Source organism: Anopheles funestus, chromosome X (assembly GCF_943734845.2).
Source record: "Anopheles funestus chromosome X, idAnoFuneDA-416_04, whole genome shotgun sequence".
NCBI lineage: Eukaryota > Metazoa > Arthropoda > Insecta > Diptera > Culicidae > Anopheles > Anopheles funestus.
Genome location: NC_064597.1, coordinates 13,353,848 through 13,370,678, shown reverse-complemented (window position 1 = coordinate 13,370,678; position 16,831 = coordinate 13,353,848). Strand labels below are relative to the sequence as shown.

General features: G+C 42.8%; 1 protein-coding gene across 5 annotated transcripts; it reads left to right on the top strand.

Moving 5' to 3' along the window:
- The first annotated feature begins 21 nt into the window (after positions 1-21).
- On the top strand, positions 22-16,790 carry LOC125766285 (nuclear factor of activated T-cells 5-like). 5 transcript variants are annotated; one of them, XM_049432088.1, is made up of 8 exons: positions 22-908; positions 3,317-3,384; positions 3,624-4,314; positions 8,411-9,207; positions 9,305-9,531; positions 9,720-10,203; positions 11,581-13,395; positions 13,470-16,790. In XM_049432088.1, the coding sequence occupies exons 3-8, from the start codon at positions 3,635-3,637 to the stop codon at positions 13,472-13,474; spliced, it is 4,008 nt and encodes a 1,335-aa protein (XP_049288045.1). In that variant the 5' UTR covers positions 22-908; positions 3,317-3,384; positions 3,624-3,634; the 3' UTR covers positions 13,475-16,790. The 5 variants fall into 5 exon arrangements, with proteins under 5 accessions (XP_049288045.1, XP_049288071.1, XP_049288061.1 ...); XM_049432114.1 differs by having other exon boundaries at positions 3,317-3,812; positions 3,885-4,314; XM_049432095.1 differs by lacking the exon at positions 22-908 and adding an exon at positions 956-1,004.
- The last annotated feature ends 41 nt before the right edge of the window (positions 16,791-16,831 follow it).

Genomic DNA, 16,831 nt, shown 5'->3' with positions numbered 1-16,831 from the left:
GTGACGTGATATATGGAAAAAAATGGAAAGAAAAAGAATTTCTGTTTCATAAATCACACCATTACAGCTTCTTCACGCCCGGTTTGTTTTTATACATTGCACTAAAAATGTCACTGCTCTAAAACCCTGCTGTAATTGGCAATTAAACGCATTCAACTTGTTGCATATTTCGGTTGGATAGTGGGAAACGGACAGAAAACTAGGACGGCATAAGCAGCAATAATATTGACAGACGTAATATAAGTACAGTAATTTCTACGCGAGCGAAGCATGTTAAATGTAAGTATTGATTTAATTTTATTTTTTTAATCAGTTTTATGTAATAAAATAATGATGTTTTTTTTTTGGTTTTAGATTTTGTCCAATGTCAGCCGAAGGAGGGTACCCGCTATGCGTTACAGAAAAACGCAGCTGATGGTGTGATGGTGTGCGTAAGGGCAAATCGTCCAGCATAAAAGTGCACCCACCCCCAGTGTTAAGAATGTGAAGGATTTACAACAAAATCGCCGCAAAAAGTGTGAGATAACGGGAAGCCCTGTTCCCGTGCAGCATGAAAGTGAATCTTTTGTGTGTTGTTCAATTTGCTACACTGCTCTGCTATCAGGTTTTAGTTGGTTCTGTTAACATTTCGAGTCCCAAAAAAATCCTATCCACCCGCGAAACACACACACACACACGCATGCACAACCACCCTTAATCACACGCATGTATGCATCTCGCTTTGGCATACATGGCGCATCCTCCATGTCAGGAGCTGTCATTCGTGGTGCGTTTCTCAATCAAACGTTCACACGTGTATGTACGCGTGCAGGTGTGTGTGTGTTGGTTTGGCGCTAGCGCAAACTACGTGCAACGTGCTTATCGAAAACAGCAGTAGAGCAGCAGCCGCCGAGAAAACATCTAACAAGGTAAAATCAGCATTTCACGTGATCCCCCTGTGTGTGTGCGTCTGTCTCTCTCTCTATGGATAAATGTGGCGAATGTGTGTAGAAATTTAACCACGCGTAAGTTATGTTGTGGTTCGGTTTTTGTTTTTGCGTGCGTGAGTGTGCGGCAAACCTGGCAGGAACAATATTATGTACCGTGCTCAAATCAAATCAGTGTATGCGTACATCATCCGGCGGGTCCTTTATTTTGGTCCATGGTTCGGTATGCCCGCAGATCTTCATACGGCGATCTCTTGCGTGGGACATGTTCGTGCATGCTGTGCGTGAGAGGCTAGAGATCCGCCGGAGAGACTTTGACAGCTAGAGGGTTATGGTTAATTAGTAAAATATGGCATTCGTCGCCGGTTCCGAAACCTGTGGTTTTGTGGTGCAGTTAAAGGATGCGTTAATATAATACGAGAACAAAAATTTCCAAATTGATGGAAATGAAGAACAAAAATGCTATAAAAATTCATATTCAAATTTAAATTCAACGCACAAGTGAAAACATTTTCAAACCGTTCTCTCTGAGTGAGTGTATTTACGTAGGCAAGGGTAAAGTAGTTTGAATCACCATAGTAGGGTCGATTATTAAAAAAAAAGTTTCATCGTTTGTTGCATGTTGCTGTTACTGTGCCAGGCAGGCCAACCGTCCTGCACTCCCATATGGAGAAAGCAGTTTGGCAGAACGTTTGTTTACCTGTTGCTTCGATACGTTCGGCGCCTTCACCTTCAGAACGAAACGAAGCCGAGGAGTGTGCAAACAAATGTAAAACTTTCCTTTGGTAGTTGCGTTTGATTTAATTGTTCCTAAGAATGGCCAGTCTAAGGCAATTGTCTTTTGTGTAGCTTCTTCTAAAAAAAACTAAGCTCGTTAAATCTGTTTGTTTGTTTAAACGCACCTACATAAAGCAAGCTAATGATGGACGATGAAGCAATGAAGAAAATCTAAAACAAAAGATGAACAAGACACAATGCAAAACAATTATACAGTGCCCTTAAGCTACTCGGTGACTGCGAAACTAGCTCAATAGAAACCAAGCAAATGCAATCGTCTTTCTATAATTGCCAATTAAATTATCTTTTGTTTTGTATCTTGTTGATTGCATATCGAATACTGTGTCGTGCAGTCAAAATTATCCATCAGTTCAGTTTCGAAATTGAGCATAATTATATTATTGTGTTGGATAAATCCATTAAAAACAAATTCGACAAAATTGACGTGAAAAACAATAATCGAGCTAATATATTGTATAATCGTCGTCAACTCGCTCGATCGTTTACACATGTTCAATATGAATTTAGGGGATTAATGCGTGAACTTCAATTTGTTTAGCTCCCTTCTTCCCATTCGGCAGAATTACGTTGAAAGATTTGTCTCGTGCTAGAATTTAGCACTCCCAGGTCTTAACCAGATTAATGTTGAACGGAACACCTAGCCTTGGAATATGTTAATTTTTTGTTTCTTGGATGTTTAAGATGTGTGAATGTAGCTAAAGCTTCCTATGCTTCCCAGGAGAGGTAGCGCACGAGAAAGGACTAATTATTCGTGCAAACCACAGATATCTCTTCCCTTCCACCGATATATTCCTTACCTTTCTTCTTACCCTTACCATACGCACACACACACACACGCCGTCTCTATCTTTGTTTCTCTCTGTCGTGTCTCAGATAACTCAGATTTTAACCGATATTGGGCGTCACCGCCCATTCAAGAAGGGCTACTACTGTTTCCATGTGCTCATTTACCAACCGGAGGTTCGAAAGGAGCGGGTTTTGTGGGAATCCCGTCTCGCACGGTAGGAAGTTGGGAATGGAAAATCTATTTCCGGATAGACCAAACTGTCAAGTCAAGCAGACGCGAAAACTACAGGGGCAGGGCGTGAAACCAGTCACCCTACTCCGTGAGCATGTGTCAAGCCTTGGCAACCTGTTGTTAACCCCCGGATAATAGCATCACAATAACAACAATTTCGCCCGTTCCGTAGTTCCGATATATTTTAATGATTAAATTGTAGTTGGTGTACACCTAAATCGTAAGATCGAGGAACGATTGTTTATTGTTTTGGAATGCGCCAAATTGCCTAAATGTATGCAATCATTAGTTCAAGGAGTGATTACTATGACTTAATGATGTTTTGAAGCTTTTTTTTGGGGTTAATTCAAACTAGTTTTTGTTTTTACGTGTTTCGACCTTGTTTCAGCAAGGTCTTAATCGAGCTATTTAGTTACTTAGTCTACTTCAAAAAAGATAAACTGAGGAACTGATGAAGTTTTTCACCTATTAGATATACCGGTCTCACTGATATACCTTTTTGCTTCAAAAGAATCTTGTTTTTTTAAACATGAGAGTTAAAAATTGGTAAATGTTTTCTTTATTTTCCTAACAGATCCAACAGCAAAACTGAATCTCATAGACTGCTCCTAAACGTGGGTAGTTTTAGAATGACCGCGTTGGGTAAGAATTTACTCCCATGTATACTATTATCACCCCGTCAACCAATCAATCCACCGTGCTCGCGTTCCCGCTCTCTATCAATCTATGTATTACAGTGTTGCCATCTCAACCTCAAATTAAGTTTAAAAAAACATGTTTCTTTCACATACCATAATTTGGAATTTAGTTAAGTTATTAAAATTAAAAAAATTGTACTAAAATGCAAAATGTATTGCAATTTCCATATAACATTTAAACAGAAAACTAAACAATGGATACACACAAACGGGAAAGAAGCAAACCAATGAAAACGTCTGGGCGAACAATGCCCACTACAGTGAATGTGATCCCAAGTAATGTATTAAGCACTGCAGCGAATGCACCCTCACTGCCGGTAACTCCGGAACGGCGACTGACAGCGATGCAGACCGGTAGCAACACGGGCGTTGGTAAGTTCACCAGTGTTACCAGGACAGGTGGACCAATCGATCGTAACACGTCCATTGTCCTTCGCTACCCAGCGCACAGTGTTGGAACGGACCTGCCCGGTACGATCAATGTCAAGCGCAAGGTACCACGGCTGTCGGGCAAACGACAGCCGGGCAAACCGTTCTCCGTCAGTCTCGGTGCGAAGCAGGCCTGCAGCCGTCCGTGTCTCGGCCGCAAGTCGCTGCCGACGGTCGTCGGTGGAAGTGCCGGGCGGGTTACACGTCACAGCGCTGTGCCACCGATCGTTGTTACCGCCGCCACAACGAACAGTGATAATTCCAGTGATTCCATTCACGGCTTTGACCAGAGTGGTGACAGTACCAGCGAGCACGACAAACATCATCAACTAACGGAGGCGGCCGAGTACGGTGCGTCGCCGAACAGCTATCAACCATCGTCCATCGTTCAATATAGCTCCGAAGTGCAGCAGCCTCAGCAGCCCCAGCAGACAGGTAGCAGTGGGTAAGTGTTGCTTTTACTCTTAATTAAGATATAAAACACACTGTTGACATGGGGGAAAGATACAGATCACGATACCAAGGAGAATTATCATCCCTCAAGTACGGCGATTACTGAGCTGTCATGCGATCAGTCATCGCCAGTAAGATGAAGATTTTCGGATATTTTGCTACAAGTCTTATTGTAGACCCATCCCACCGGCCTTTGTGGTGGTCTAAACAAAAACCGATCTTATCTCCAGCGTCTGCTACGGTGCTGATAAGAAACCAAGGAACAGATGTCTTGTGACAATCTTCCAACAGATACACATTGCCTTTTGCTAGATGGCCCTGCCAGACATAAGCGGTTACTGCTTCGCACAAACAACAGCCCCCTGGTTTCCAATTGAATCATTGCGATAAGGAACGCACACCTACTGTGCAAGGGTTTGTTTTGTAATAGTTTTGTTAACGCACGCAGAGGAAGCCGTCTGCCGTGACACCCGACGACGACGACGGTACCGTGAGCGAGAGTTGAATTTATTGCAACTCGCTTAATATTAAGGGCGGTAAGATGATGAATCAATAATTTATTCACTATTCACCCGATAACCGAGACATCCGGGGACAAGCCTTAGGAATTCCCTTGTGACGCAGCCTACCTGGTAGCATTGGTGTCGGTCTGCGTGTCCCTTTTCCCCGCTTGCACTTCGCAGCAATGACGTCGCCAGACTGGCGCCATTTGCAAATGCTATTTCCTGCTACGTACTGTCTCACACGCTATCACACTCCACTCCTAACCGGTCTCGGGGATGCTTTGGTTGCACGAACATACCTGTATCTGATGATTGGGACACAGATCTTGGGTTTTTTCGGCCAGGGATTTTCTTGAGAAATGGTTCCGACTCACCAAAGGTAATTTATAGTACAGATACAGAAAAGGGTGATAGATATTGCAATTAGATATCAAATGTCCTGTGGAATGATGTGGCCATCACCATCAACGTAGGTGGTAGAAACATGTTTCCACCAAGTCAGTTAATATTTGGCTATGTACGTTTGTATAGCGACTGAGAACACAGCAGTGAAGGTACACGGACGGTTATGATTTATTGTACATGCAATGCTGTTTCCAGGTGCCTTACACACCAGGGTCTCCGATCTCCAAGAGACGAAACGAATAATCTACTTCGTCTCCGTCCCCTTCCTAGTTTCCTGTGACTCACTCACCCTAGTGTGGGTTGGTGCGTTTGCAGTAGATTAGGGGGTAATTTATCAGCACCGCAGCTGTCCGGCACGGTGTAGATCAGATTCTGAGAAGATGCCCAGAGTAGATCGAACCAGGGCAGAGCTACTAGTTTGTGAAGAGCGGTGTGGACAACCTCGGCTTCTTTGACTTTCATGTGTGGCATCCTAGTGTGTGGGAGTACTTCCGTCTTCTATCAGGTAAACAAGCAACCATTCTCATCGACGGCTACTTCTAGGTACAGTTGGGTCTCTGTCCGTCTAGGCGCGTTGTCTTTCACGTTGAGATATGTGTGTATACTCGGACTTTGTCGTCACAGTTATGTCTCGGCATCGGCATAATCGTGACTCGACAAAATGGCAACACATGGGAAAGGGAGAAAGAAAGACTTGCTCAGACATTCCATATGAGGGAAGGGAAGAGAAAGAAAGACTCATTGAGCCATCCAGAGTTCAGATGATGAACGTAGGGGTGGGAGAGAGAGAGAGAGAGAGAGAGCGAGAGCGAGAGAAAGAGCAGGTTGATGATGATGGTGGGACAAGATCGATTAGTACATCGCCCTGGGTATATGTGTGTTTGAAATGGAGGGAGGTACACAGAAGCTCGCCACTGATCCAGTCGCTAAACTTGTCAGTCTTGTTTACATCGCCCAACCGTCAACAGTTGTTGCTGCCGTGTTAGCGGGGTCCCGCTCATTAGGATTGTTCGACCTGTGCACGGTGTTTCTACTGATACGTCCCGAAGCACGCGAATAACGCGGGAATTTGCGCAAAACTAAACAACACTTTTACGGTGCCGCAAACCGTCAGTGTACACACCTGCAGCACACACAATACAGAATCCAGTGGTTTTTAGTGAACAAACAAACGTCACACGGCTCAGTATCAGCCTTTTTTTGTTGTCATCGCTCTGCAATATGAGGTGCCTATTCGGTGCTCCAGTGCAGTGTCGAATGTTTTGCCAATCTATTAGCAAAAAGTGAGTTTTGAAGTTTTTGAGAAAGTGTGTTGCTGTACAGTCGGCAAAGTGCCCGTCCGTAATCATATCGTATCTCCACAATCAAACACGCGTCACCCCGTTGTGTCTTGAGTAACGTTAGAAGGAAGTAAGTATAATCAATATCTCCCTATTTCCCACTCCCAATCTTATGCTGATGCACGTCAGCAAACCGGTAGATCGTCTTCGTGTTGTGTGTTGTCCGGTGTTACGTTACGGCCTTGCCAGGACCATGGAAGGTCATTTTCTTTTATACGTTGTACCGCATATTTGGGAGAAAGGGCCGTACACTACTTCGACCAGATGTACGGTGAAACTATAAATATCTATTTCCAGTGCCTTGGGTCAGAAATTTTCTCATCCACCACCGGTTACGGTATAATTAGCCCTACGGGTAATGTTCGTATAGGGGGGTTTTGTTATGTATATATTCTTCAATTAATCAACACAGATTGTGCACTTGTTTAGTTTATTTAGTCTATACCGTACGCTTTCATAAGCATGGTTAGTCAAACGAAATCTATGTATTGACATTTTGTTGGGAAAGTGAATATAAGTAAAGAAGAAATCAGATACATCATAGGTTAACTCAACTATAATCAATCAATTTCCAGTGAAATATGATTTTCAATGCTTCAACTAAACGATTCTAGATTAATTTAGTTCAAAACCTGTTTTAATCGGGTGTAAAAGGTATTATTAAACCAATTTTGACAGCTTTGACAGCTCACCGCTTAGTAGCATAGGGTTTACTCAATAAATGCAATAAATGTGCAATATTGTTTTATAAAAGAGTTCCATAATAAGCGTGCTGTGATCGTAGAACCGGGTGGTTCAGTATACATAATTCGACTGATCTACAGGTGGCAGTTTGCTAGACGCCTAGATGATCCAGTCACCTTAGGTAGGGTTTTGCTCTCATAGTGCACCTCACCTCGTGCACGTTAAACTCCGACAAGCTCGTAAATTGAATATTTATTCGATTTCAAAAATCCCATATTACGATTGAGGAAGCGATCGAGAACCATTTGTGCACACAGAGCGTGTGGCAAGCGATACGTAATGGATGAATGAGATAGATCTCGCTGATTTTCTCAGAATGATTAACTGCGAGTTAATTGCGGTCGCGACCGAGACACGCACCGCATACAGACACACACACACACACACACACACACACACACCAAACCCGGTTTACCCAGCGATTGCTCGTATCTGTGTGGTGTTTGATTGTAATGCTGTTGTTGTTGTTTGCGCCTGGTACAAGAACCCGCACCCGAGTCATTACAGTACGGATCTAACTATCACGACCTTCTTCCACTGGATGATCTCTCTCACCCAAGCTACTTTAACGGTCAGCGGTAACGGTGCGTCGCGATGCGCGTGCAAACCGCCTAATAAGTGCATATGCGTTACGTTGTTTTGTCGCGTATGGTTTTGCATTTTGTAGCAGCAGACTATAAAGCCTCAACTTACACACACTCTCTCTCTCTCTCTCTCATTTGACATGCGTCCCTACCAGTGTCCACCGTATGCATTGGGTGGGCATGTTCAATTTGCGTTCATTTCTCCATTTATTTATTTTTACATTTCCTTCGACATATTCAAGAATTGAATGAGGTGTTGTTGGTTGTTGTTGATAGTCTATAAATACATCACGCCAGTTAGTGATCGAGTGTAGTAGACAGTGGATGGAAGCACTTGGAGCAACGTTGTGTATTTGTAATCAATTTGGTAACATCGCAAATTGCTGCTATCCAAATGTGCAATAACAACCATTCATTGCCTTTGTGCGCTAATCCGCATTCCGTGCTGCGTTCGTTTATGATGCGAGCTAAAAATAATGCAAAACTATCAATATCTTGGTGTTCCCGTACAGGATGGTTGCCACATCGGGGTCTCCACTGTCCCAGAGTTTATCACCCGCGACAGGATCCTCCCCGCCGTTATCGATCTCATCAACCGTAACGCTTAGTACGCCCTCGCTAGCGAACTGTACCGGCAGACAGGGTGCCTCCGTTGGTAGCTCGCGGTCGGGTAACCACCCCAGCGGTAATCGAACCTCCAGCACAGCTGGATCTGGACTGGGTGCCGAGGGTAGACACGTACCGTTTCGGTTAACGGCTGGTAACGATGGAAGTTGTATGCCGGGCGGATCGCCCACACATGCCAGTGTCCGGGACGGGAAGGTACAGCTCCAGATTGTAACGCAACCGGAGCAGCAACACCGGGCCAGGTACCAGACGGAAGGTTCCCGAGGTGCGGTGAAAGATCGCAGCGGCAATGGGTTCCCGGTGGTGCGGCTCGTTGGATATACCAAACCTACCGCACTGCAGGTGTACATCGGTTCCGATGTTGGACGACCCTCGCCCCACATCTTCTACCAGGCGTGCAAAGTATCGGGAAAGAACTCCACACCCTGCATCGAGCGCAACATGAACGGTACGAAGTACATCGAGATACAGCTGAAGCCGGAAAACAACATGACGGTAACGTGCGATTGTGTCGGCATACTGAAGGAACGTAACGTGGACGTCGAGTACCGGTTTCCGGATCAGACCGCATCACGCACGAAGAAAAAATCAACCCGATGTCGGATGGTGTTCCGCACGACCATTCTCGGGGACGACGGTACGGCAGAAATGCTACAGGTGTGCTCGCAGCAAATCATCTGCAGTGAGTATCGTTACGTTGCGTTACGTTTATTTTGGGGCGTAAACGACCGGAATGTTACTTCTACTATTGCATCGTAATTAACTTTTGTGCATTTTAGCACAACCACCGGGTGTGCCGGAAATACTGAAAAAGTCACTAATCTCCTGCCCAGTTGAGGGTGGACTCGAGCTGTTTATCATTGGCAAAAACTTCCTCAAGGATACGCGCGTAGTCTTCCAGCGGTCGAAGGGTATGCTAACGCAGTCGGCATTTACACGCACGGTTGTGCAGAATACAACGGCCTGGGAGCAATCGGTCATCCCCGATAAGGAACATCTAAATCAGGTAAATTCGGTATCTCGCTTCGTGACAGTACACCAGGTCAAAATTTTATTCCAAGATCGGTTTTGTATTTCTTGTTAAATCAGGTCCGCTATCCGTCTGCACTATACCAGCAGTTTGATACGGAAACGATTTCATCTACTTTTCTGTATTTGGATGATAGTTAGCATTTTGTTTTTCACTGTTTCCAGGTACATCTCATCTGCGTAGTGCCACCGTACGAACGGCAGGACATTACCGAACCGATCACAATCAAAATGTACATCGTATCTAGTGGCAAAAAGAGCGAAACGCATGACTTTATTTACACACCGAAAGGTGAACATACGACACTCAGTGCGGCAACCGTATCATCGCCAGCGCGCCGTAACAGAATCAATACAACCGTTGGTCAACAACTGCAACAACAGCAGCAGCAGCAGCCACAATCCCAACCAACATCACTCAACTATTTTAGCGAGCTTGCTGCTGCCGCCATTGGCAACGGTACCGAATTGGAAAATGGCGCCACCGTTAATGTTGGTGCGAACGCTGACGGTGCACTAGCGGTGGCGAACGCTAATGCGGCCATTAATGCGATTGCAGCAACCGTCGTCTCATCGTCAGCAATGGGTGAGCTGCCGGGACCGAACGGAACTGCCGGTCGTTTCGTCTGCAACGGCAACCGCAATGAAGGTATACTTATTTGGCTTCTTTTCGGTTTTGGTGGGTACATCCTGTCGGGCAAGATGAATATGGATCTTCTATTTCTCTATCTCTCTCTCCTTCTCTTGTGCAATAATATCCTTCATTGATCTTATTGATCGTTTGACCAGTAGGTGGCGTGTATGTCGACTAAGAACTTATTAGGAAACATTTGTTGTCAACTGAAGATATTTATTAGTTGTGTATGAACTATAGTATGTTTAAAAATTCAAATATTCTTCACCATTCCATGGTCATTCACTTGTGAAAAGATAATTAACTAACTTCAAGCTTCCCTAGCAGTAAAGTAACTTAAAGTAAAAAAATTATAAAATAAATACCTAGACTAATAGGAAGCTTTAATCAGCAGGGTGTGACAAGTACAACTGAAAAAATACTCAATCTTCATTAATTTATCCCCATATAGTACAAAGAAATCTTTCTTTTATCTTCTTTTAAAATGTTTGGCCTAATTAAAAGCATACCGAAGCGATATGAGACTTGGGTTAAAGAGAAGTCAAGGCACCTGCTCACAACATGTGAAGGTGAAGGTAAAGAGGATGAGATAATTCCCGTTTGATGCCGTTTCCGTTGCATTTTGTTTCTGTTGTATGTATCGGTTGCTATAATTTTGTTCATACATCATCGAGAAAATGTACGGATTGCTGATCGTTTTGATTTATGGTTCAGCTTGAAACTACTCTATGAGTATTTTGTCTGGTTTGTTTGTTTCCGTTAAAAGACGTTTTTTCACCGTTAGCGTGATTGTATTTAGTACAATGTAGTACATCTTTGGAACGTTTGGTAGTGATTGTTGACTATGTTTTATACGTTGCGTTAGTCTGTTTTTATCGATTATGTGTTAGTCTAATTTTTATTTTAAGTAGTACTATTGTATTCGGCAAGCAATATATGAAACATCAAAATATTAACTCACACATAATATTATACATCAAGTTTAGTACAAACAGAAGATGCTCGGTACACTACAAGGCATACCACAACATCATGTTATTCTGTAGTTTGATGATATTATCATTTAATCATCTCAAAACAATGCATTGTATGATGGAATGTTACCCATTTGCAACAAATTAGCTTTCTGTGCTAAATTATGATTGTTAGTGTAGTTGGCATATATGATTTACATATAAGTAGTAGTAAGACGGTAGTGTTTAAATGTAGAAAATTGCAGGCATTCGAAAACGAACCAGTATTCTTAGCGAATTGAGTGCTTTGTAGCTTCTTTGCTAGCGTATGTTGAGCGAAGTATTAGATTCGTACTTAATATTATCATCTCAACCGTAAAGTGTTAATTGTTTCCTTTCATCGTTTTACCCTCTTTTTGCTTACCCTTAACTTTCCCAGCTGTGTCACCGTTCGATGAGCCAAATGTATGCGACAATCGGCCAATATTTTTGAGAACTTCTACACCGCTCGAAATCGCTGCGAAAGGCTTAATGCCGCCACCAATCAATGTGCTGCAACCAATCGGTGGAGGTACTGTAAGTATTATACAACCGCAGTGCCATTCGGGTTTGACGATCGGTGGTGGTAGCGACCAGCAGTACTCGGTGTCCTTATCATCACCGCAGCAGGTACAAACCACAGAAGCATTTAAAGCGGAATTGGTTGAGCCTGAGTGTAGCCGTAGCGATATGGTAGATGAGGACTCACTGGACGGTGTTATGTACAGACCGCTACCGACCGACGCAAGCATTCTGTATCGTCGGAGAAGCGTCCGTCAACCGAGCATGGATATGGAGGACAGTTCATCATCCATGTCGCTGCTGCCTAATGGTAGTCACATGTTGGACATGCCACTTGGTGACGATGGTGGTCCTGGTGCTGGAGGTGGCGGTAACAGTGGCGGTTCGATAGGTGCACAGCACTTCGATACGGTGATGAACATCGCCACCATGGCCACTTTCTGTGGCAGTGAAAATTTGTCTATGGCGCTGATGGATACGAACTATATGGGCGGTGAGTCGATAGATGCTACGAAACCCGCCATACCGTCCGAGTGCGAGTTGAAAAATATCATCAAGACGGAGACCCAAGCACAACCGCAACTATCCTCGGCCTCACCGGCCAGTATACAGCTAAGTCAATTGATGGTGGTTGCATGTAATGACGCTATTGCCACACAAATTGAAGCGAAATGTTTGCAACAGCAACAACAGCAGCAACAACAACAGCAGCAGCAACAGCAGCAGCAGCAACAGCAGCAGCAGCAGCAACAACAGCAACAACAACAGCAGCATCAGCAACAGCAACAACAGCAACAACAGCAGCAGCAACAGCACGTCCAGCAGCAGCAGCAACAACAAGCTGCCCTTTTAGATATTTCTAACCTGACGGTTCCGAATGATGCTGCTGTAGTGCAAAGTATGTTACAACAGCAAGATGTGCTGCTAGCGCCGACCGTCCCTACAGCCACATCCCTGTTACAGCAACAACAAGAACAACATCTCCATCAGCAGCAACAGGAGCAGCATCAACATCATCAGCAACAACTACAGCACCAACAACAGCACCAACAACAGCATCAACAACAAATGCAACAGCAACAACAGCAGCAGCAACAACAATTACAACAACAGCATCAACAGCTACAACAGCAACAGCAACAACTGCAGCAGCAGCAGCAGCAACAACAACTCCAGCAGCAACAACAACTACAGCAGCAACAACAACTCCAACAGCAGCAACAAATTCAGCAGCAGCAACAACTCCAACAACAGGAACAGTTGCACCATCATCTGCAGCAGCTGCAACAGCAGCAACAGATGCCAGCAGAAAAAATGGACGTCGGTATGGTTAGTGGTTCGGTTGTTGTGTGCGATGGGTTGTTAATGAACAGTCAGTTAGCCCAGCAACCGATGGATACCTCAGCACCGTTAACCGCTGCGTCGGTTATGGGAGCAATGGGTGTACATCTGAGCAGCGACGTAACTAGCGGCGCAGGTGAGATACCGCCGGTCAACAGGGTCGCTACGGTCGAGCCTCAGCATATAGATGATCAACAGAACAATGGTGCATCCATTGCGATGGATTCGATCGGTCTCAATGCGGCACAGGAGGTATCACTTGTGGAAGAGTCTCGTGTTCTAGCTTCGGATCTAACCTCGATGTCTGACACGGAGCTAATGAACTTTATATGTCCAAGTGCTTTCGATTCCGGTAAGTAGCGAGATTTACATATACAAGGGATGTAAAGTAATGTGTTCTAATTGTTATTTCTGTGTATGTTTTAGTTTAAGGCTGCAGAGAGGCTACACAACATACAACACCGGCAACATATGGAATAGTGTGTAAGTAAATACATGGACAAGCGAGAACAGGCGTGCTGCATTATAGCAAACATGCTATTTATCGCTTCATGCGAATCTGTGCATATAACGTATGTTGAACTGTGTGCTACAAGCACGCAACAAGTAAGATCGTTTCAATTGATATGTCTGTATTATGTTCTACTTCCACTTGCCAAATGTTTGTGGCGTAGTTGCGCTCACCTTTGCGAACAGACAATCCCACGTAGTTGTGCAAAATGTTAAAACAAATGCGCAGCATTTGAATGACTTCTTCTCGGCATTTCTTGGCATCCTCAGAAGGTCCTGGCGAGCTGAAGTTATTTCAGCATTTTCGAACTGATTTTCAAGTTATTTACAGCAACATTTGTCAAGTGGAAACTGACGTATAGGTTTGTTTGTTTGGTAGCAACCTAGTTGCGTACAAAACATTTTAAAGAAGCTCGTCCAAAAAAGAAAAGAGAGTGGAATTTAAGTAAGCAACCTAGTTCCTACAGCTCGGACAATGGTCCACGTTTTAAATAGTGTGTGTGTTTTTTCATCTTGCGTTAGTGGTGTATTGCAGAACTCATAACGTTTGCCATAAAAATTCTTTAAGTCATGTTGTACTAGGACGAAGGATACAGTATACAATTAACTTGCTGGTAGAATTAAAAAAAGCACGTCATGTTTGAACGAACAGTTTACCGGCGTTGGTTGTCATGTAAGGCTATGGTTTAAGCACGGTAGGAGAAAGTTAACGTAAATGAGAGTATTTTTCGCTATTAGAGTGAAACCACACAATTGTCATTGTAGATGTATTCTATTAAACCGTCATTCTACGACTTGTTATTAAACACGTGCACCCTTTTTATACTAAAACACGCACATTCAAATTTACAATGCTCCTATTCTTTTCTTCGAATTGTCACCTGCGTGGAGACCCCTTTTATGGCACTGGTAATACCTTCTTCAAACATAAACATACACGTATACACGCCCATAACCAATCACTCACTTATAGTTAAATTGGCAGCGGCGATAACGAAGCGTCAAAGCACTGACTTTTACAATCTATAAGATATAGCGTAACGATGCATGCAAGAGCGTTCAAAACCAAAGTGAGACTTTCATCCGATAGACAGAAAAGGGCACTTGTTAGTGGAAAGCAAATCACTTAACATTTAAAACAATATGGCTGTTGATTTTTTTTCTTTTTGCTTAGTTAATTATTTAAATTCCATTTAAATGCGCATAAGTGAAACAAGGACGTTTAAATTACTGTTAAACTCATACATGAATAAGTTCGTGAACGTGGTTTTTGCTTTAGAGATTTTGATCTTCAGTGAAACAGAAAATAAGAACGGCACAAAACAACCTTTCTGCGTTTTCAGAAAGAAGCACATGGAAAAAAGGGAAATTTAGTGATGCGATAAACTAATGGGCAGAAGTGGAAACCAGGAGGTTATCACAAGGAATGAAAGCAAATGATCAGAATCGACGATATATACAGCTAATGCAAACAGAACCCAGCAAAGATCACACACACAAAAGCAGACTGCCATAAATTCCCGTTTAGCGTTTAAGCAAGTAAGGCTAGGAGTGATTTCGATTCACACCGCGTGTAAACATTGCTGTGCAAACTGAGCATTCGTCGTTTCAATGCAGCTAACTCAAAAATGAGTACGTCCGATAGTGTAGTTTCAGCATCCTGCCATCCATGTCGGGTTTAGGCGATTTAAGAAAAGTGAAAAGAAGCTCCACGTTTGGTGGATAGCATTTTAACGATGATGGCAAACGTAAACCTACTATTGTGATGTTAAGCATAACCCGGCTGTGCAACAGGTGGGTTACTCAGACGGTTGAATCCAGGGTCGATAGCTTCGTTGCGTACACTGCACGAACACTCGAAACTGACTGAACTTGAGTTCCACGAACTTGACATCGAGTTGCGCGCAGATAAGTATAAACGCTCGCACTGTGATAGTGCTGCAGCGCGAGTTCTAAAACACTCTTTTGGAGTGCTAGTAGAACAGATAGAGAGAGAGAGAGATAGAGTGGCAGAACTAGAGGAACGGTAGGCATATATTAGTCCAAATTCAACGAAAAGTCTTAATTAACAAACTTTAAAAGGCCAAACGATTATTCGATAATCGGACGTAAATTAATTATCATAGATGATAGGTGATAACCCGAAGTCAACGAAGCACACAAATCAAAAATATTGTTAATTTTTTTTCCTTCAATTTTTAGGTTAAAATTATTATTTTTCATCAGACGACTTTAAAAGAACGGAAGAACCTATTACGTCTTTACTATTCCACAAATCAAGAAATGATGGAAAGGTCCAAAGTAATTTTTTGTTATGTTTTAATATTTTATATACATAAATGTATTAAATAGATTGTGAATATGAGGAGAGTTTATATTAACGTTATTACATTGGTTACCTTGTAGTGAGTGTTTTTGTTTAGCTTTCCCATCTCGAACACTAATCAGAATGTTTTCAGTGTAGTTTTTGTGTGCGCGCTATACGTAAGTGGATCGGATTTCTGATCCTATATTTCATTACTATATACAGTTAAAATATTCGAAAAATTCCTCTATTGTTTTTTGTTTTAAATACTATATTAAAAGCTGTCAATTATTATTGTCAGGCTGACGTTAAAAAAAGAAACCATCGTGTGTTGCATTTGATGCTAGGGAGAGATGAAAAGTCAACGAACATGGATCACAAACAGGGTTTTCTACAAGAGGTACTGAATTTACAATATCTATAATAAAACGTTTTATCATATTGTCTTGAGGTGGATTCTACAGAGCGGAAACAAAAAAAAACCTTACAACCCACACAAACCGTGTATTACAAGATTCGATTGGCTATTTAGACAATTTTCTCATTACGACAACTCTCGATGAATGTATTATGTGAAGGAAATTAAAAAGTACAACTGATTCATATATATTACCAAACACATACACACACGCTGGTACCATTAGTACGATGAGGTTGTCAGTGACAGGAACCGGAAGGTTGATTTGAGCTGCAACATGCTCAATTTAGGCCGGTTTGGTGCAAAACGCACACAGAAAAGATGTACGAATGCAACGATTAGCTTAGTAAGCATTAAAAAGGAAGAAGTTGTTTAGTGGATGATCTAAAACTCTCAATCTGCTGTGTGTCATTTGTAGTCAGCATACATATACAAACGTGTCAACACTATTCTTACTGTTATTGTTCACAATAAACATTTATTTTGTTTTTTTTTTTCGGAATATCTACTATAATCCGACGTAACGTTGTCAGTCTTCTAAACAGTAGTTGCTAG